The 22,948-nt window shown below is 39.3% G+C and overlaps 1 protein-coding gene across 1 annotated transcript; it reads right to left on the reverse strand.

The window, feature by feature from the left end:
- Nucleotides 1-6,842: 6,842 nt before the first annotated feature.
- Nucleotides 6,843-22,334, reverse strand: tmx2b (thioredoxin-related transmembrane protein 2b). Its single transcript, XM_041785182.1, has 8 exons — nt 22,064-22,334; nt 18,303-18,363; nt 16,859-16,972; nt 14,016-14,092; nt 13,816-13,922; nt 13,671-13,736; nt 13,450-13,579; nt 6,843-11,568 (listed from the first exon to the last, which is right to left on the reverse strand). Exons 1-8 carry the CDS (start codon nt 22,250-22,252, stop codon nt 11,389-11,391), a joined length of 924 nt encoding a protein of 307 aa, XP_041641116.1. The 5' UTR covers nt 22,253-22,334; the 3' UTR covers nt 6,843-11,388.
- Between the last annotated feature and the right edge of the window lie 614 nt (nt 22,335-22,948).

The raw sequence follows: 22,948 nt of genomic DNA on the forward strand, positions 1-22,948 counted from the left end.
ATAACAGTTCTTTCAGTGTTTTTATCCAGTTTAGACAGTGTGCATGAGTTTCTGTAATTAATACCAGAAATGACCTACCATCAGGAGTCTTAACTTCTTTTTAGGTATGGTTAGATTTTACCAGAATCATATCAACAACCCTACTTTTCAGTAAATTAGAGCTGTGATCAGTCAGATTAGATCATGCAGGTTGGTTAAGGAGAATTCCTGTGTTTATTAATCCATTTATTGGGGTCTAATTGACAAAAAGGGGCATCTCCAGTGGATGAATTCATCCTGTAGCAGTGAAAAAGACAAGGGCGTTTCTGTTACTGGCAGACTCACATCATCCATGGTTTTATAAATGTTTTTATTCCCACCATTTCAAGAACCAACCAACACAGCAGCAACAGTCTATGCATTTGTCAGGCCATCTACAAATGTTAAAAAGTATAACCTCAATTCCAAAAAAGTTGGTGGGCTGTGTAAAATATCAATAAAACAGAAGGCAATGATTGTCAAATTTCATAAACCTATATTTGGTTCAGAATAACATGATCAACTTATCAGATGTTGAAACTAAACATTTTACAGTTTCGTGAAAAAATATAACCTCATTTTGAATTGGATGGCAGCAACACATCTCAAAAAAGCAGGGACAGGGCAGCAAAAGACTGGAAAAGTAAGTGGTGTTAATGAAAACAGCTGGACAAGATTCAGAGAATCTGGAGAAATCTCTGCACAAGTGACTAGGCTGAAGGTTTATATTGGATACTGGTGATCTTTGGAACCTCAGGGGGCCACTGCATTAAAAAAGGCATGATTCTGTACTGAAAATCCCTGCAGAGGCTCAGCAACACTTCCAGAAGCTGGCCATGGTATCCAGGGGCATAGCACCAGGGGGAGAAAGGGCACTGATTACCCAGTCCCACAGTAGGGAGGGGCCTTTGGGGACCCTGCAATGAAAAGTGAGTTTTTATGTAATTTTTCTTAGTAGTAAGTGTCATTATTGAATCAAAGCCGACTAAATGAATCTATCAACAGACTAAAATTTGTATTAAATACAGTAAAATACAATACTTGGGGCCCCAAGCCTTCCTCCTTCCGATTCTCAGTCGGATCAGGCGTCATTACTCGTGCTGCGTACAGAGGCATACGACGGCCGACCACAGCCCGTCACACAACCTTACGATCAGCTCCCGAATGGTCCTGAGGATTTCTGGCATGTTTTATATTTTGGTCGTACGACTCCAGACACTTCACAGTGAGAGCAGAAAAGCGAGCAGAATAAACAACTTTGGGGGATTGTTTTCCTTTGTAAACAGTCAGACAACATCCTAAATTACCATGAAAACAGCTGGAATCACTTTCTTATGTACCTCACTATAATAAAGTAAATGAACGGGCAGGAAATACTCAAATCTGCTGACCTGTGCTGCACCTGCAGACACAGAGGTGCTCTCTGTCTCACACACACACAGGGAGAGATAGCACGAGAGAGAGTGGGAGAGATATGCTTCACCCTGAATGTGTGAGCCTTTAAAAAAGGAAACTCTGCGGGTTTCTGTCACAGTCCGTACCAACTCTAGTCGCACAGTGTGAGCACTCAGGTCATGCGTGATGGTCGTGCATCATAAACGATCCAGTCGCACAGTGTGAGATGACATTCTGCCACGACTGTCGTATGGTCGGCTTGAAATTGCACAGCGTACACCCGGCTTAAGGGGGGCCCTGAGTAATATTCTTTCTAGGGGCCCAAAATCTCTAGCTACGCCCCTGATGGTATCTACACATAAAGGTCAAAGCTGGATCATGCAAAGAAGCCATATTGGAACAGGATCTAGAAATGCAGCCATCCTTAAAATGGACTTAAATTGAATGGAAAACTGTTCTGTGGTCAGATGAATCAAAATCTGTTTTGTTTTTTTTAACAATCCTTTGGTGCATCATGAAACAAAAAATCCAGCAAAGACCCAGGACTGTTGAGCAGCTAGAATCTTATCAGACAAGAATGGGACAACATTCCTTTCCCAAAATCTAAAATTCAGAATGAGCTAATATTTTGAATAAAATGGTAAAATGTCTCAACATCTGATCTGTTGTTCATGTTCTATTGTGAATAAAAATAATGGGTTAAGAAATTTGACAGTCATGCATCCTGTTTTGATACATATACTACACAGCGTTCCAGCTTTTTTGGAATTGGGGTTGTAATCTAAATTATCGGTAGAAGCTCTACTGTACAACAAACACAACAAATCCAGTAAAAGATTAAAGATCCACAGGTTGCTTCAAATCTACAGAAACTTTCTAGCGGTGCTCAGGAAGTACGGGACTTTGTGTAGGTAAAAATAATTTTAACAATAAAAGTGGCAAGGGCAGAGACGGCCATTTTTACAGGTTATTCTGTAAGCTCTCTCAAGTACAGGAGGCTGTGTGCTCCTGCTTTAAAAAAGTCATTAAAGGAAACTTTAAAGGTTTCAGCAACTGTTTTTCAAATTACCGTCGATTAATGTGAAAAACTAGTAATAATAATTAGAAATTAACAGATTAATTGGCGTGTGCCCAGCTCTGCCAGTCTGATTTAATCCCCTCTGATAATATGCGGCCCCTGTCAGTTGTTTTTGATAATAGAATCAATCGAGCAGAGGGTCACGTGACCTCGGTAGTTTGTATTCAGACATTGTGTGATGCATGGAGTCAGTAAAGCAGCCCGTCGTCTCCTTCACAACCCTGTTTACTCGGAAACGCACAACGTCACCCGACAGGACGTCCACGATGAAACGGTTTAAAGGATCCACTCTGGACTTGACAATCGGCTCGCGGGGAATAAAGGCACCATGAACTTCTCGATGGATCGATGTTGCTGCGTGATGTGACTTTTGCCTTTTTTTGATGGAGGGATGAAAAACATTGAGAGAAAAAAAAAAGACACGCTGATTCCCTGTTTCTTTGATGAATTTGTTGATCAATTCCTCGATGTGAATATGATTCCATGTTTGTACAGGATGATGTGGTTTTAAATGTGGATTTCTTTTTTAAAAAGTGGCTACAGCATGCACTATAACTACGAGCCACTGTAGGCCACTGTGTTCTGCTGTGAGTCTGTTTGAACAAACACAACGTGAGGAAACTAAAGTGAACAAGGAAATCATGTGTTGGCCTTTGTTGTTAATGCGGTCCTTAACGGGACAGATTTTTCTAGAAAATTAACTCCTGGAGCGATTGCCTTGAGACTTCAAGTGTTTTTTTATGTCACCTATTTAATTTGAAATTATTTTATATGAATTTGTATGGAAATCTAGCTATTGATCAATGAAGAGTTTTTAATGTTGACTCAAAGAGAGGTTGTGTTGTCGGGATAAAACGAGCCCTTCTGATTGGTTGAACTGTCTTATAAATAAGTAGTCTGCTCTGAGAGTCTGTGGTGTTTATTTCTAATATTTAGGATGTCTCTGTTTCAGTCACACTACATCACTGATCATCAACTGGCGGCCCAAAGCTTCCTGTCTGGCCCCCAGAAGATCATTAGATTCAGAAAAGGAGGAAAAGAAGATGTTGTGGTTTTAAGAGTATCCTTTGGCTTTAAATGTCTGCAGCTGTTAAATCCTTCCCACAAACAATTAATACTGAAATAGTTTTAGAATGACTTAATATTTGATCTGTTTTTGCTGAAATTTATGGTCATAATTAGTAGACATTTAAAAAAGAGTTTAGGTTGGCAGAAGTGCTGCAAAAATGACCAGATAAAATGGTGAAAAAGGGTTAGAGAGTAGCAAAATAGGTGATAAGTGGCGAAAAGGGACAAAAATTGGCAGAAAAGGTGGTGAAAAGAGGTTAAATGTGGCAAAAAATGGGCAGAGTATCAAAAATTGGTTACAAATGACAAAAAAATAGTGCATAAAAGTAATGAAAAGGGGTTAAAAGTGGCAAAATGGATAAAAGTGGCACAAAGGGGATAAAACATGCAAGAAATTTTGTTTCAAAAAGGGTTAAAATCTTGCAAAAAAATTGGTTAAAGATGCAAAAATGGGTTAAAAGTGTCAAAAATGAGTTGATACTAGTACTAAATCACGATTGTGGAGGGCCCATTCTCTGGGTTTTTCAGGGGGGTTCAACTAGTTCTGTTGTCAGGCTCCTTGAGGCCTGCTGCATTATAGATAATAGGGATAGATCTCACTGGTAATTCCTAAAAATGTCCTGCATTTTGAAAGAAAATAAAAATACTACTACAATAATATTTCAATTAAACCCCAAATATTTATTTAACTTTTGTGTATTTGAAAGTCCGGCCCCCAGAGTTTCTTTCGGGACTAAATCTGGCCCTCGTGTGAATGTTCTTAATGACCCCTGCTCTACATCAACACTCAGGACTCCAGTCTGCAGAAAAAACTTCAAAGGGTCAGAGTTTTATCATTGAGAGTCAGGGCTGCTGTGAAGGTGCTGCCCCCTAGTGTTGGGGTGTTCATCCATAAAATCACCTCTGTATGGAGAGAGAGAATTAGGACCACTGGGAAAAAAATGGACACAGCCTTTTTATCAATTTCTGAGGGAAACTAAGTCAGGATTCTGACTTTTATAATTGGAATTTGGGGGGGGGGGGGGGGGATATATATATATATATATATATATATATATATATATACGGAGATCAAAGTAAGAATTTTGACTGTAAAGTCCCAGAAAACTGACATTGGACCTCTGATCATCTATGAATTATCCCCTGATGTCAGTGTTTGGTGGGTTCTTTCCCACAGAATAGGCAAAGTTTGTAATGCTCTCAAATTTACAGACATTTCTGAAGGCAAAACAAGGATGATGCATGGTTGCAGCAATGAAAATGCACAGTGAATTTTTATTTCAAAGTTCATGCAAAAGAAAATAAAATACTGTGCACATTGCATTCTCCAGTTGACATTTCCTGCATGTGTCCAATACAGACCGTTAAAAGTTTTCAACAGACAACATGAGCTCAAGTGTTTTCTCTCTCCGTATACTTTAACATTTTTTAAGATCTTTAGCAAGCTGTCCGTGACTCATAAACTAGTGAAATATTTCCTCTAACTCTCCCATTACTCATGGAGGTCATGTATGCCACCTGTGTATCTGCAGCTGATCAGACAGAGGAGAAAGTCAAGCATCCCTCTGGTATGAGAAAAGGAGACGTCTCATGTTAAATATGAACCTCTCCTGTTACTTTAAACCACTGAATGGTGAGTGGTATGCATGAAATGTCTGGCTAAACAATACTAGTATAAGATCAGGCATTTGTAGAGAAGCTGTAGAAAGCAGGGCAGGAATGCTGAGTGATGAAGAGACCAGCGGTGTGCACATGCTCAACTGGACAGCAGAATTTTCAGTTCAGTAAAATAAAGCCATTTTTAACAAAAACTGAAATGTACTGAAAGAGTAGCACTATATATAACCTTTACTTGGCAAAACTTTGTTAATCCCCTACACAATCTATTATTTCTCATCAGAAAAAGGGACAGGAAATAAAACGCACGGACTGTAAAAAAAAAAAAAAAGAAAATCACCACCCTAAATTACAGAGATACTGATTCATACAGGTTAGAATTACCCGTGGACCTCTGTGTGCTGAAACATGATCAGTCATTTTTACTCAGCAAATTACAGATTATTACAAATTACCAGAGGTCCCTAGGTAATTCTGAAAGTCCAACAGTTTTTTCTCAGAATTCTGAAATTAATATCAGAATAAGAAAAAAGTTGTTTTTCCATGAAACATTTTCAGTGTTCCTAATCCTGAGACTTAATCGTAGTCCACTTAAGACGTGGATATTTTGTTCTGTTCTCCTTGTCCGTCCACACACCTGGAGCTTTAGAGAACAGCCCAGACCTGCTCTTTGTAGTGACGAGATAACTTTGGTTATAAACTGGAGCTGTAAAGATCAATTGATTGATTTTGATGCTGAAACTTGAAGTGAGATATAAACAAACCCAATCCAAATCAGGATATATCAGCTGCCATTATGATAATAAACCTTTTAGGCTTATATTTACAGATACCAATATGATGTCAATATCATGCCCTTAGACCAGGGGTGTCAAACTCAATGAGTCTGGGGCCAGATCTGCTTCAGTGAGACGTCCTGAGGGCCGGACTACTAAGGCCAGGATTGTGAAAGTCAGTCGCAGAATTCTGAATTAAGGTCTTACCTAACAAGAGCCTAACAAGGTCAACATTTACACATAAACTGTCAACCTCATTTTCACCATTAGTAAAATATGAAAAATATAAATAACACGGAAAATAAATCATTCTGAGATAAAAAAAAAAAAATGCTAAGTTTAAGGTTCAAAGTCTGAGATAAAGTAAAACTTATTAGTTCAAAAGGTCAAAACATGAAATTTAAAGCCAAAATAATGTTTTTAAAAGGCAAATAACTGAGATAGAAAGTCAAAATCATAAGTTTAGAGGGTAAAAATATGACTTAGAATTTTGAACTGTGAATCTTGAGGGTTAAAATATAGTATAAAAAAGTCAAAACATGGAAAAGTCAAAATCGTAAGTTTAAGTCAGAATTGTGAGATGCAAAATTGCAAATATGAAATGACGTTATTAATTTCTTTTCCCACCTTCCTGACTTTTTATCTAACTTATTTACTCTTTTTTTTTCAGATATTTTTACTTGAAAAGGGAATTTTAAATCATCAAGGTAACGTTTACACGTTTATACTGGAGGAAATCTGCAGACCTCATACTGCTGGGCCAGTCAGAATAGAAAGAGCGTATGCTCTTGCGGGCTGCATACAACTGTACCACGGGCCGGATTTGGCTCCTGGGCCTTAGTTTTGACACCTGTGCCTTAGACCTTAACCTCTTAATTATACTCAGAACGAAGGCTGTGCATATATATTTATTTTTTTATTGCATGAAAACAAAAAAAAAAACCTTTTGAGGTGTTTCCAGCAGATTTCAGTCACATAAAGAAGTAAAAATACAAACTGGTATTTGAATGCACTGGAAATGAAATAAACTTGACCAAAGTGAAGCAGTCATGCCAAAAATATGAACAGTTTAGTAACAAAATCAGGATTAAAGGAATAAACTCACAGCGTCTTTAAACAGAATGATTACAAAATTAACAGCAAAGGAATAAAAATTAGGAATGTTAAAGAAAAGTTAAAAAATAATGAGGGAAAAAAACATTTAATTATCCAACCCTGCAGCTCAAAAGAAAACATCTGATTTGTCAAACTAATCTGGAATGTGAAGCTTTTAGTCTTAAAAACCAGCGGTCAGTTTGACGCTGCAAACATGCTCCCACATCTGCATCTGCAATAAAAGTCTGTCTGGTCACATTAAAACATTAAAATGTAATCTCAGAGTCCCCATGACAGTCCACATCATGGCGTTTCAAAACCTAAACATTGTTATCATTAAAAAGCACAAAACGGATCCAAATACCTATTATACAAATAAAAGAAGGAGTGTGTGAATCTGAAAAAAAAAAACAGTGTTAACCAATAAAACTTTACTGAAGATGATCAGGGCCACTGAAAAAACTCTGACATAAATTTTTTTTTATATAATGCAGAAATTACAGTCAATATTCTGAGATTAGAGTAAAACATCTGAGATTAGAGACAGATTTCAGAGATAAAAGCGAAAAGTCTGATATTAAAATTAAAGTCAAAATTCTCAGATTAACCTCCTAAGACCCTGCATGCACATGTGTGGACATCACATTTTGGCTTAATTATAATTTTGCTACTTAAATTTTTGGGATAATTGTCCAGAGTATCCATGGAGGTTTAAGAAATTTGCTTTAGATGTTGGAATAATTTGGGGAATTACTTTGTTTTTTTCTTTCGTTCCTTTTTCCATTTTTATCGAAATTTGGGAAATTAATTTGTAATTTTTGGGGAGTTGGGTTAGGAATTTGGAAGTAGGGTTTGTCCTTTGAATTTTTCCGGAATTTTCATGGAGATTTGAGGGAATATAAATATCCCTGGAGGGATCATTTCCCTGGAAGTTTTTAAGGAATTTGGATAAATGTTGTGGTATTTTTTATGGGATACTTAAATAATGTGTTCAAGAAGTTTCACATGAATTTTAGGTTTTTGGAAATGTTGGGGGTTTGAGAAGAAAATTTCCAAGAAATTCCTTTTCAAAGACAGGGCTGATATTTTAACGGATCAGACCCTACTTATCCCAAATAAGAGGGAGAAACCAAAAATGCCTTCCAAAGAAAAGCTCAGGTCTCAGGAAGTTTAGGTCAAATTTTAAAGCAAATTTCTGAAACCAACGTCAGAATTAAATTCACAGGTTCTAAAAAAAAAAACAAAAAAAAAAACAAACTGAAATTCTAGTCAGAAATGAAGTCAAACTTTAAAGATTAAATAAAATTCTGAGATTGAAAGTCACAGATTCTGGGATAAAGTCAGAATTTAAGCCATAATTTTGGAATCAACACCATAAATTAAAGTCAGAATTATTAAAGTCACAGTCCCGAGATCAAAGCCAGATTTCTGAGAATCAAGCAAGGAAATCTGAGAATTTGAGATTAACATCAGAATTAAATACTGAATGTTGAGATTAAAGCCAAAACTGTGAGATTAACTTCAGAATTCTGAGATTAAAGATAAAAAGTCAGACTGAAGTTAAAATCATAATTCTGAGTTCAAATCCAGAATTTGAGATCAAAATCAGAATTAAAGTCTGAATGTTGAGATTAAAGCCAAAATTCTGAGATTAACTTCAGAATTCTGAGATTAAAGATAAAAAGTCAAATTAAAGCCTGGATTCTGAAGTTGAATGGAAAAAAAAAATGTATCTCTGAAAAATTAGAATTGTCAGCGGGCCTCATCAAGAGATTAAGCATTTGGACAGACCAGAGGCCATTGTCAGATCAGGCACCAGTACTCCCCTCTGGTCTGCTTTCACATTAGTGGCACCGTTCCTGAACACTCCTTCATACAAACACAAATACAGCAGGTAGCCGGAATGGCGTGGCCGGAAAGGTTGCCAACTGGGTACAATGTGCTTGAAGAAAATTACCTGCAATTTCTGGTTGTTTAAAAACTAGAAATTAATATTGGGTGTCTTCGGTTAGACATCATATTGACTGTAAAGTATGCTTCAGATTCCTAGTATGAAATTTGTCCATGCACCAGACCCCAGGAAGTAAACTGGTCAGCTGAGAGCTGGAGGTTGACTTCCCTTTTGCTGCTGTGGTATAAAACAGTCTGAGTTTTCACCAAAGTGACCCAGGACAGATCTTTGCACAAACTGAAGAAAATCAAATATTTGGAGGGTCTCTGCTTCAGCTTTTGTGTCAAAAACCTGCTTCCTTTCTCTCTGCAAGCATCCGAACACTGAAGGAATTCGCTGTCATAAAAGCAACAAGAGATATCAGTGTGTTACATCTTAGAACATACGGTTAATCATAAAATAATCATTAAAAAAATCTACTCTGAATTAAATTAGTTGCATAAAATAGAACATCTGAATCACAAATATTAAAGTAGCATCACATTCATCGCTCCCTTTCAGCGAAAGCTCGGCTCGCTCTGACGTCACAGCTTCATTGTACAGAGTGCGCTCAGAGGAGTGAACTATGAAGAAAGTTTGATAGAGCCGGCGCACCGTTTGATCGGACGTTTTTGTAGCATACATGAAAAAACAGTTTTATGACACTATGGCGGTTTCACATTAGGAGCCAGAGCACAACTGCCACGCCTCCCTCCTCTGTGGGTCCATGGGGAAGAAAGTAGAGCTTAGATGATCCAAAACTTGCAGCCAGACCCCGCCTGAGCCTTGCCCCGCCCATCAGCTATATTCATTATCCTGTGACATCTAAACCTGACAGCTTTTTAATGAGTAGGCTGCTATAATTACGCTTTTAAATGACATTTAGATCTCCTCTGAACAGATTTATGGCATTAAAACAATTCAGAAATGAAGCATCTTTTATTGACGTGGCCCATTGATCATCATGACAGTGAAGATGAGGAGCAGACTGCACTGAACACTGCTTTTTGGGAGATCATCACTCTGTTAACAGACTACAGTCTGCAGTGTTGTTCACTCTCTTCATAGGTAAACTGAGCTGCATTAAAGCAGATGATCAATCAAAATAATTGCTTCTTTTCCTCCACCTGTGCATTGATACGCTCCCTCTCGCTTACTCGTCACCCATTAAACTGTTTCAGTGTTCCTGCAGAGTGGAGCAGGCTGTCAGTGCTACTTTTTAACAGATTTTCTCCCTCGTTATGTCATAAACATTGATTTAAAGGTCACATACTGTGCAAAGTACACTCCATTCAAGCTTTCCTTGCAAAAATATATGCCCCTGGCCTGTCCACAATCCCCCCTTGAAATCCCGGTCTACTATGCCCTTTTAAACTGTGATGAACCTCCCGCCACGAGAAGCCGCTGTAGCTTCAGTTAATGGCTGCTGCCTTCCTGTCTGACCTTTCCCATGGCACTTCATGTAAATATGAGAAGCTCTGCAGTTAGCGTGTGGTAGGACAAGCCTGGTATGGCCGTTTTTAAGTAATAAATGGAAATAAAGTGGCATGTAGGCTATCAAGGGTTGCACTCAACTGAAGTGAAGAAGTCACAAAGCAGGATATTAGTTTGCAAAGAGGAACAAAGGCTAACAGAGCTAGCTGCTAATGTTAACAGGTGTGATGTGAGTGACCCTGTGATGAATTTGACTGTTTTCTAAGTATTTTCTTCTCTTTAGACTAGCCGGTTTAAAACAATTTAAATGGGGACACATAGGACCATCCACAGTTCAGAGTGACTTTAAAGCTCTACGTGCTGATGTGTACCCATTTCTCATGCACAGTTTGATTCAAATCTTCCGTGGTCTGTGCTCTTGGCAGACTCAGCAGAGGAGGGCGCGCTTGTGTTCCCATCAACCAGGGAACCAGACTCTGAGGTCAACTGTACTCCAATCTGAACCCAAAGTCTGGTTGCCTAACGTGAAACCACCCTCAAACTCTGACTTTTGGCTCAACATAACCCCTTCTTCCCTCTTCATAGTCCATCCCTCTGGTCTGTACGTCTGCACAGCCCGTTTCCAGACCTGATGCTGATGCGCTGGACCAGGTTTTATCATGTCAACATGCTGCTAAAGCTCCAGTTTGCTCCTCCGCTAAAATGTATGATTTGTTCTCTAATGACAGGAAAACACCAGAACACTCGCAGCTGCACCGGGGTAGAGATCTCTAAAGTTTAAATAAAGAACAGAACAATAGTCCAGGGACTCTAGTGGGTCAAGAACATAAAATATACAGATGTTTTTCATTTTCTGTGTTATAATACTTCCAGGAGGAGCAGACGGAGGAGGTTGTTCAATGCTGATAGCGGTGTTTTTCTTTGAGCAGCCACGTTACGATCCAGGAGAAGTCCGAGCTGAAAGACACAAACCGTCTTTATTTGTCCTTCTTGGACTCAGGCTCCTCCTCCTGGGCGTCGCCGCCCTGCTGCTCTTGCTCATCCTCCTCGGGGACAGGGGGGAACTGTGACTGGCTGAGCTTGTCTCCTTTGGTTTTGTTGAGCTTCTTGGATTTCTGGTAGAGTTCGTTCAAGTTGAACTCTCGGATGATGTTCTCCTGATGGCGGGACGAACAGGCGGTTAGTGATGACGGTTTGTCTGAGTTTGGAAGATTAATAGATGCAAAATTTAAAAAGGCTGTTTATAATGTTGATGAATACTTTTGTTACTAAGCCTTGTAACAACCCCCCACCACTTTCCACTGCCTGTGGCTTCACTCCACATAGCAGGGATTCCTCGTCAAGAGCTAGACACTCCTGCATGGATATCAGCACCTCATCAACGGTGCAATCCCTCTGAATGTGTCCAAGCTGCACAACGACAGGTGGCCCAGCTCTGCCTGCCTTCATAGCTTACTTGCTTTTTTGATTAGATGAGTCTTTTCAATAAAAACTTCCCTCAATAAGTCACAGCAAGAAGGTTCCTGGTTCACCGCTCAGTCAGGGCCTTTCCTGAGTTCCTGTTCTCCTCATGCATGTGTGGATGCTCTCCAGGTACTCCAGCTTCCTCCTGTCACCTAAGACAGGGGTGTCCAAACTGTGGCCTGTGTCCAATCTTTATTGGCCGCAGCAAATTCCAGAAATAAAATGAAACATGGCCCACATTTGAACATTAGCAATCAAAATAATAATATCTTGCTTTCTGACTCCCTGATGAGTTTTGGTAGTAAATAGCAGTACCAAAGATTTTCCAGGGGCTGAGACAGTGGCAGGTAGGGCCAAACAGCGCCCCTGAAATCTGATTGGTGTCCCCAAAGACCTGGAAGTTGTTCTCTATTTGCCTTGTCAGCCATTAAATCGAGCTTTTATCGTTAGTTCAGGCAGGCCATGGAGTCAAGCTCTACCCCAGTCAGCTAATCTAACTCAAGCCCTCATCAGCTGATTTGCTCTAAACATGCTACTGTCCAATCGCTCCAATGCTGCCTTATTTAAACTTCACTTGCCTGGCTACACTCTCTGTAAGCTGCTCTTGCAACCCTCCTCCACCCCAGCTCCTCCTTTATTCCAGTGTTGATTTCGTTGACTAAAACTATGACTAAAAATATTCCCAGACAGCCTTTTTTCCATGACAGAAACTAGACTAAGACTAACAAAAATAGATCTGTGATGACTAAAACTGACAAAAACTGAGTTTAGTTTTCATTAAGATAACTAAAACTAGACTAAAATGTAATATAGTTTTCATCAGACATTCAAAATCCCTGATGTTTCTCCACTGTGGGTAATTCTGTCAAAAAACAATGCAGCTGTATCACTTCTGCCTTTCAGCTGTAGAAAGCAGGGACCCCACACATTACCAGGATTTGGTACCAGATTTAAGCAAGAAAATAAATGCTTGGACTCAAAGTAAAGACTAAAACATGAGGACTTTTTGTGGTCTAAAACAAGACTAAAATGTTTTAAGTTTTCGTAGACTAAAACTACACTAAAACTAAGCAGGATAGAAATGACTAAAATGTGACTAAAACTAAAATGCATTTCATTTAACGACTAAAACTAAGACTAAAATTAAAAACAGCTGCCAAAATTAATACTCCTTTATTCTGCTTCTGACTGGCTCAATGCCATATACCTCATCTTGTGGGTATTAAAGTTGTCCCAACGTTCTTATAATATATTTCTGTATGTAGCCCTCAGTGGAAAAAGCTTGGACACTCTTGGACTAAGACATGCTTGGTAGGTTAATTTGTGACTCTAAACTGCCCGTAGATGTGTGAGTGTGCCTGAAGATCAGCTTTAATTGAAAAGAAGTCTTTCAAAGCAAAGGAGTTGTTTGGAGGTGGGTGAGCGGTCTGTTACTGCACAGCTTGGATGCATTCAGTACGGCCGTTCTGTACGTAAATGAAAACTCTGCCCTTGAAATGAGGCTGAAACATCTCAGTGGGAGATTTCCTTTATCACCAGCAGCCTCAGATCTGAAGTTTACTGTCAAGTCTGACCTCAGTGAAGCTCCAGGATACTGCTCTCCCCTTCTTGTCCACCTGGGGGCGTCTCATCACCTCCTTTCCCCCCTGAAACAAGACCAGGGAGGGGAGCTGTTTGGACAGCGGGGACGTGGAAACCTTATACCTACAGAGCAGAAATAAATCCTCATAAGATAACATTTTCACATGAATCTAGCTTTTAATTTGTTCAATGAAGAAACTGAAATGCTACGTACTTCTTTGAAACCTCTCCGTATCGTCCGATGTCCACTTTGCCAAACTTGAGGCCGGCACAGTTGTACCTGAAACATGAAAATAAACTTTGAGCTGTGCGTGTGTCAGAGGACATGCCTTTTTTTAACTGAGGGGGCAGTGTCTTACTTTAGAGAGAGATCAGCATAGACTGAAGCAAAGGACTGACACTCCGGTGACCAGTTAGCAAAAAATTCTACGATCCACGTCACACGGCTGTCTCTCTCCAGCTCATCCTGAACAAAAACACAAACACAAATGATCACATGCTTGTGAATGATGTTAGAACTGAAGTCAGAAACAGAAACAGCTGTTTCTCTTGTACTCACATCGATGGTTTTGTCACTGAAGTATTTGATGTACTCTGGTCCCATGTAGAGAGGAGGCTTACAGGTCATCAGAAACACTGAGACACAAGAAAACAACACAAGATGAACAAGATTTCTATGAATCCCAGTAACACAGAAACCACCCAAGCCCTCCCACTTATACCTTATGGAGGCTTAGAACCACCAGGCAGTAGATCTAGTTTCTACATGTGTTACAGGATGTCTTTCAAAAAGAGTTCCTCATTTCCTGAAAACTCTCTAAAATTGCTCTTTGTTGCATTTTTTATATTTTTTTTCTCAAGCAGGCGAGAGCAGTGAATTTGTCAATCTCTTTGTGCCGTTTAGACTGCTCTCTGTCTGTATTTGGAGATCAAGAATCGGATATTGGGTTTTCTAGTGGGTCATTTCCCCCGGAGCGGTCCGATCAACTTTGGTACAGTGAGGTATGCATTTACTTGCGTTTCCTCTATCAAAAACTGGAAAGGGTCCCAAATGACCAAAACATACCATCCTACTTTTTTGGCACCCTTCCATGGGGGGGTCAAACTAACCTTGCTGTCCCAAAAGGGTGGAGCTACACGCACAAGAGAGGGTTTACATTGACGTCTACCCTCAGCTGTGCTGAGAGACAACGCATATCTGTCTGCTCTGTGAGGAGTGGAAGAAGATGGGAGAAAACAGATTAAAATCTGCTGAAATTAGGGATATTTGGACTTAACTGAGATCCATACTGTCTCCTGGACTGTAGTCATTGATATATATATAGTAATAAATTAGGTTTCCTGACATTTATGTGGCCGTGATTTTAAGTACACAAAGCAGAGCCTGAAGGCTCATATCAGCCCTGCTCATCTGAAACCGAACTGATGATAAAGTTTTGTGAATTTGAAGCTTCAGATCAGTTGATTCTCCATATTTCAACTGTTCATTTACTTAGTTTTTATTTTGGGTAACCAGTGAAAAGATCACGCTGTGGTTGGAAATCTGTTCTGAAGCCTATTTTAAATAGAGATCGTCATACCCAAGATTTCTTACTCAATCTCATTTGATCCTAACAACAGTTAGATCTTATGTTTATTTTAAATGTAACAAATTCTCACAGTACTGCTCTCAACTTTTATATCATGTCATACACACTGTTAAACTGTCAGATACCTAAAAGGGGAAACATTTTAACCTCTTTAAGACAAGTTTATATTGTTCTCAGAGGTCCCCAAAAACATGCCTGTGAAGTTTGTTGCTAAAAAAACACTACAGTATTTGATTTTTGCATGTCTAAAGAGCCCTCTGTTTCAGCCCTGCACACAACGAGCTGTTTCTGTGTTTGTGGCTTTAAATGTTATTGAGCTGTCTGACCCCGCCCCTGACCACACCCCTCTCAGGAAATGGGTGTGGCACTCCTGATGTTACAATTCTACAGACACTTCTATCCAAAGTTTAGGACCTGACTGGGATATGAACCATCACTCTCACAGACCAAAGCCAGCAGGGTAACCCACTGAGCCATCCAGCATCTCAGCTGGCAGCTGAGATAAAGATCAGGAGAGGAGGGCGGAACTTTCTTCCAACTGTGGGGGCCAACCGAACCCAGGGGCGGTGCTTACTCCCCACATGAGGTCATGAGGGTAAAATCTGAGAACAGCTTGTTTCAGCACACATTTTCTGAAAAGTGGAGAAGGAGAAGGGATTGGGATTGGATTTTTCTGATATTTGAAGTGATTGTGGACAGGCCAGGGGCAAATATTTCTGTTAGAAAGGCCTGAAATATTGATTTTTGCATAATATGCCCCTTTTAACTTCATGGAACGTTCACAGAAATAACTTAAATATTCAACCAAATAGAAATCACGTAAATGTACAAAGGCTACCTTATTTAATCTGTGATAGATGGGCTTGACCATTTTTAAGTCTTTCCCCTATAAATCCATCTCTGTAGAACAGAGACTGTGGGACTATTTGAACAGCTATTCAACATAATCTGTTGTCTTTAGATACATTATATATACTTTCCCCATATGGTTGATTTGCTGAAATTTAAGGTCTTAATTTCCTTTAAGGTCAGAGGAAGGAGCATAGAGTTGAATTCAGATTAAATTCATCACCTACTGAATGCTTCTTGTATCTACTGTGATAGTCCAGCTTCATCTTGTGTGTTTAATTAAAACACATTATTGTACAGTTCTGGCTCCAAACATTTCTATAAACAGATTCTATTAGCTGAGGATCTGGACTGACTGCAGTGAACATCAACAAGATGCTGTTACTAAAAAAGACGTCACGTTTTAGCTGGAATAAAGCCGTTTCCTGCTTACTCCCTACTGATTTCTGTCACCAGTTATAGATTCCTGCCACTCAGAAGCTGGAACAACAGAGACTCTCTCTGCATTTGCAGCACATCCATTGCCTCTCCAGTCCACTCACCAAGTGAAGGCATGGGTGTCTGCAGTGCAAACTCTTTTGGGGTGTAGCTTACCAAACTGTACTCCATTATACTGGACCACCTGGTGATAACGCGGCTTTAAGCGTCCAAAAGGACTTGAGAAACATTGGTTTCTGACTTTGGGTTTGAACAGACCATTGTCACTCTCTCTCTCTCTCACTGTAGCTTTTTGTTAAAACCTGACTAAAATTCTGAAGGTTTTTATGTAATTTTTCTTTCCAATACAACAGATAACTGAAAGCTAAAGGCTGTAATGTTTTAAAGCATGTGTTACTGATGTTGAATTGAAGCAGTGAAAATTTTAGTAACCTTTCAAAGTAGGCCCAGGGTTTTAGGACCTGGATGGATCAGGATAGGGTAGGTGAGTGTTTGTTTTGTGTGTGACAGTAAAGGCTGCACTGACCTATGCAGAGTGTCAGATAAAGCAGTCCCATCCTGATGTCCAGTCTGAAGAACAGGATGACGTTGGCCACTTTGCTGAACAGGATGATGTTACCAACATGCTGCTCCACCGTAACTGAAATGAAGACATACAGAGACAACATTTATGTTTTTGCTTTCCCACAAGCCATATAACATCTAACTAAGCAGAGGACAATGATGCTCAGCTGTTATCCAAAACTCAGGGAGGTGTCCCAGTGATGACGGGCTGAAACAACTGCTCATGCTGCCTTGCAACAGTCTGAAAGCCTGTTCATTCACAACACTGCAACTGGGAGAAACACATCAGCACTCTCAGAGCCATGACTCTCTGTGCTTCAGCTAGGCCTGGGAGATCTTCAGCTTTATCCATTTAATTGTTTCTGCAGAAAATCCAGATTTGAATCATTGAAGATTTTAGATTTTGATTCTCTTATAAATTTCCTCCGCTGCACTCCACGGGCTTTCTACTGAGTTCAGGCAAACCAAATGGAAACACCAGGTCAGAAGCAGGTCTGGCAACGGCTCGCTTTGTCTCCCTCACCCACAGACAACTAAACACACACATGCATTTGAGTGTGGTGTGAAGAGTGAAGGCATTGTCTGACTACATGCTGTGTTTCTCACAGACCAACCAGGCAACCAGTTAAGCATTATTTTTATTCTTTATCCTCGTGGTTGCCATCCATGGTGAATGGATTAGTACAGAATATTAATCTTCTTTCTAATCCTTGTGGTTCTGTTGCAGTTTTGCTCAGGAAAGTTAAGTATTAAACCTGTTTAGGCAATATTTCCTAGCCCAAGCTCTGGTTTCTTTGCCTTTGTCAAAGAAGTGAAAACACAAATAAATGAGAGGATCCAGACTTTGGAGCCATTCACAGGACAACAGACACACAGGGGGTTAACGCCAATTTACGCTGTGAGCTTGAGGGAGGAGACAGTCCTTTTGTTCATCTCTCCTGGTTATTCCCAGAGCAGTTACCTTAATAAGAGGAACTGATTTCACCTCGTATAAGCAGAGCAAAACAGCAATGGGCTGCTGAGGCACACGACATGCCTTGATTGTCGGAGACATAAACTGAATTGCAGGCGACACAGTCAGCTGTTCCGATTCAAGCTGCAACAGCTAAGTCTATACTGCTGCAAATGTTCCCTGCAGCACTCTAAAACATTCTAGCTGCTGAATGGTGTTTCAGATTTACATAATTATTGAACTAAATATGGTAAAAGTTAACATTCAGGGTCTACATTTCCATTCAATGCTTTGTTTTAAAAGTGGGTAAAGACAAAGGCGGGATTTCTCTCAAGAACTTAATGGTGGCCGTGGTTTAGTGATATACTATTATGGCAAATGCTTGGCGTTTGGACATGACATTATCATGATGCGGCACTTTTTCTTTCCCAGAACAAAGAAGGACGACACTCACTGGCTCGTCTGTTCTTCATCATGACGATGGCACTGAGGAACATGAGGATCTCCACCTCTCTCTGTGGACACAAACATGACAGTAAATCAGTCTGTTTACATTCAGGTTTCAGAACAACATATTTTCATTCAGCATGTTAACAGTAGACACGTTTCTGTTCAGGCAGTAGACAACGCAACACTCAGTACGTTTAGATGCTAAGTAAAGGGGAGCTATGAGCTCAATTAGGATATTTAACTGGATTACCGTCCTTGCTCCTGTATCAGTTTACTGAAAAGCCCCAATACTTCCTCTAAAATAGGTTAAGATTTGCCAGCTTCCAGCCAGTTACTACAGACCTTCTTTATGCTGGTGGTAAACTGGTTTTTTGCCGAGCAGTAAAAAGCATGGACGAAATTTACAGCTTGGCACATTTAATAAACACTCCATACCAGTGTTACTCAACCCTGCGCAACCAATGAGCGAAATTGTAGATAAATATCTTTACAAGAGCCAAGAGTGGCAAAAATGGGTTAAAGTGGCAATACAAATATGTTAAAGTGGCAAAAATGGTCAAAAGCAGCAAAGAATTAGCAAATAAATGGGTGAAAAGGGGTAAAATGGGCATTAATGGGAAAACTGGGTGAATAATGGGGAAAAAAGGGGCAAAAATGGATCAAAAATGAGTTAAAAGTGGCAAAAATAGTCAAAAGGCAGTAAAACGTGGCAAAAAAGAGACTAAAATGTGCACAAAGCAGCAGAGAGCAGAAAAAATGGGAAAAATGAAGTGGCAAAAGATGGCAAAAAAAGGGTAAAAAAAAAAAAGCAAATAGCAAAAGGCTGGATAAAAGGCAAAAACTGGTGATAAAGGGCAAAAATGGTATAAAAATGGCAAAAAATGGGCTTAAAAAGCAGTAAAAACAGATTTAAAGGGCAAAAAAAGGGGGAAAAAATCAAATAAGAGCAATAGAAACATACAGAAAAAAAATAAAGGTTGACAAAGCCAACTGCTAAAGATTGGGATACAAACTTTTCAATGTAGCTTGCAATGGATAATTTCTGAGGTCAAAGTTTCCTTTTTTAAAGGTTTTCTGGGGGAAAAATATTTCAAATGAAGAATATAAAGAGCCACAAATCATCACAAAAGAGCCACATGTTAAGCAGTAGTTGAGCTCTGTGCTTTATTTTTGGCACAAATATTTAATGCACGCTGTCCCTTTGCTTCTATGGATATTTTAGTGAGATGACAGCGTGACTTCTGCCATGCTAAACACTTTAATGCTTGACTTCCAGGTCAAAGTGAGGTATGGAGGCTGTGTAGCATAAAATAATTACAACAGTTTGGGTCTAACTGATGTGTATACATGTAGCCTATGTGTTGCTGTTTCTTATTTTTAAGGCATTATTTTAACTCGCCTAAATGGAGTCTTTGGGGAGAGTTTATGGAGCTATTATTGTTGCAAAACTATCTAACTAATAGAGCTGAACGATTCATGAAAATAATCTGATCGCGATTTTTTCCCCCCAATATTGTGATTGCGATTTAATATGCGATTAATTTTAAGTTCCTCTTGTTATATATTTTTCAATAATGCAAGCAATAAGTTTTGATGTTATAACCTACATCATGTCCAGAGCATTTTAAATAAGTAAAATGTTTATTCTGAAAAAACTTGAAAGTTTGCAATATGTGCATAAAACATCTGCTGCAGAAAGTGTTAAACTGGTATTTTGACACATTTTAAGCTAAAGAAATATCGCAGCCTTGGCCATTTGTGAACTGCAGAAGGCCATATTGCAATTTAATCTAATTCGCAAGTGATTTCCCAACCCTACTAACTACTAACTAACTACACAGATCCATGCACAGATTTGCAAACATGTACTCTGATACACAAATGATGAGTGCCAAAATCAGCAAAGATTTGCAAGTCCATACAAAGGTCCACAGATGTGTGTTTAGATCAGTAAAACTGTGGACTAATTTGTAACTTTGGACTTAGGTAATAATGACTGAAGATGATTTAGTATTTTTGCTTCAAGTTTTGAAAATACACAAATCATCAGGTAGAACTGAAGAGAGCCTCTCCATCTGTGTTAATTCTGGCAGCTATTTTTTATTTTAATTGTAGTCTTAGTCTTTAAATGAAATGTATTTTAGTTTTAGTCACATTTTAGTCATTTCTATGCTTTTTAGCTTCAGTCTAGTTTTAGTCTACGAAAACTCAAAACATTTTAGTCTAGTTTTAGTCCATAAAAAGTCCTCTAATTTTAGTCTTTACATTTAGCCCAAGCATTTATTTTCTTGCCTAAATCTGGTACCAAATCATGGTAGAGTGTTCTCTGCACTCTGTCAAACCTGGGGTCCCTGCTCTCTACAGCTGAGAGGCAGAATGGACACAGATGCATTGTTTTTGGACAGATTTCCCCTACACTGGAGAAATATTATGGATTCTGAATGTCCGATGAAAACTACATTACATGTTAGTCTAGTTTTAGTCACCTTGATGAAAACTAAACTGAATTTTTGTCAGTTTTAGTCATCACAGATCTATTTTTGTTAGTGTTAGTCTAGTTTTCGTCATGGAAAAAAAGGCTGTCGATGAAATTAACACTGCTCTCCATTGGCTATCTATTTGAAGGAGACTTTTGCAACACTTCTGCCGTGCACAATCTACAGTTTCACTGCATTGTTCATTATTTAATTTTTTTTTTTTTGCATTTGCAAATCTATCTACACATTTGAGCTTGTGTGGCACTTCTCTAGTCGTCTGACTAGTCAAAGTGCTTTTACATTACAGGTCACACCTACCCATTCACATCCTTTTACTCCGCACACTAATGGGGTTACTATGGAGAATATCATCCCATTCAAACACAGATATTCATACTGATATACACCACCTACGAAACTAAAATGCAGGAGCTGGGGATCAAAACCACAACCTTCCAACTGTGGGTAGACACCCAGTCTGGTCCAGAACTCTAATTTTTGTCACAGTTCTATTGAAACAGGCATCAGTATCATTTCTTCTAACAAAATCGTACAAAAGTCTAAATTCTGTCATCATGGCAGCACCACAACTCTTCAAATCAGCTGTGTTGTTTCGAGGCGACCTTGAGAGGTGCAGGTGCGCATACAAAAACAAGCATCTCCTCTCCAACAGCTACTATGAAAGGGGCCACCCTTCCTTTCACGTATGCACTCTCAATGTCACACCAAACTCCATCAACAAACACAAGAATTTAACGTTGTGCTGCAGTTGGAAGTGGAATTTAGCTCGCAGTGTAAGATACACGACTTGCTGCTGTTTATTTAGGATCCTATGGTTCATTCGGCCTATATCATTCCAAGCATGACCCTAAAGATGACCCTTAATTCTGCTGTGCTAACCTTAGCGAGCTAACGATAGCTAGCTACCCAGACACCAGTTATCAAAAGCGCAATGCGACTAAATAAAGGCATATATTTATTTTCTAAAACGACAATAACGAGAGTCTATGCATGCCGATGGCCATATATCGACTTAATTGATTAGAGAACGATATAAATGAGGTGTTAAAGTGCATTTTTTTTCGATAGACGACAGAAAGAATGTAAATCTTCAGTTTTTTGAATGAAGTTTGGCCTGCCGTTCTCTCCTCTATAGCCAATGTCAGCTGGCCCAGGCTGTAAGCCTGTCCAACGAACAAACCCCTTATTCAAGCACTGAAAAGTTGCCATTAGCTACATATTGTGTAGTAATCCCTCTAAAAGAGCAGATGTAGATTTTTCTACAGACCCAGTCGAAGTCGCAGGAGTTGCCGTCCTCTCGCTGTGTGGACAGATGGTCGCAGATACCGGGCGTCTTTCGGACAGCTAGAAAGGCTACAGACATGAACAGAGAGGCTATATAATAAGGCTTCAGCAGCCACTTGTAGACCTGCGGTAGGTGGTACAAGAAAGCAAATAACGGCGTTAGCAGCGCCATTTTCACTTAAACTTTCTGACTCAAAATAAAACGGGTAACACGACCCCGAATAGGCCTGTGTAGCTCCGTTAGCGTAAAATGAATGCTCTCTGGGCTAGCTTGACGCTTCGCTAGTAGTGTACAAGCAACTTCCGGTTTTTCTATTCAAAATAAGTCATTTATTTTATTATTTATGTACCTTCTGTCGTTCAGGGGGAATTCTTTGTGTTTAAAGTTGTGTATTGAGTACAGAACACATTTTCCTTTCTATGTTGATACATTTTTTCTGTTAAATCGCTTCAATAAGACGAAGATAGAAATAAATTTCGCTTTTAATTTGAAAGTAACTTCCCTTCTAACTGCGGTTAGTTCCTGTTAGCTTTGTTCACATCCGCTGTTTGCGGTGAGTACATTTGTGAAGAAATCCTCATTTAAATCGAGTAGAAGGGGTGCAGAGGTCATTCAGGACGAGTGTTTTAAATCGTAGTTAGGCGCATTTAATCTAAAAGGGCTCCCACTCGGAATAAAATAAAGTTGTTCAACTAAATGTATTAATTCAGTAATGTTTCAGTCCCGTTTTATGAGTGTTTGTAGAAGGTATTTCCCGAAAGGGCACACTTTTCTCTTAACAAAACTGTACCACGTTAAATTAGAAATGTTTAATAATTGTTAATGGCTCTAATGATCATGAAGCAAACACTTTAAAAATAATAATAT

The sequence above is a fragment of the Cheilinus undulatus genome, linkage group 4 (assembly GCF_018320785.1).
Source record: "Cheilinus undulatus linkage group 4, ASM1832078v1, whole genome shotgun sequence".
Taxonomy (NCBI): Eukaryota; Metazoa; Chordata; class Actinopteri; order Labriformes; family Labridae; genus Cheilinus; species Cheilinus undulatus.

What these genes read in the sequence shown, in the direction of transcription:
- tmx2b (XM_041785182.1), bottom strand. Translation starts at nt 22,252, where the DNA reads ATGGCGCTGCTAACGCCGTTATTTGCTTTCTTGTACCACCTACCGCAG. An exon ending in TACGGAGAGGTTTCAAAGAA is followed by an intron (nt 13,580 to 13,670) that starts GTACGTAGCATT and finishes TCTGCTCTGTAG; the next exon opens with GTATAAGGTTTCCACGTCCC. An exon ending in TATCCTGGAGCTTCACTGAG is followed by an intron (nt 11,569 to 13,449) that starts GTCAGACTTGAC and finishes TCCCGCCATCAG; the next exon opens with GAGAACATCATCCGAGAGTT.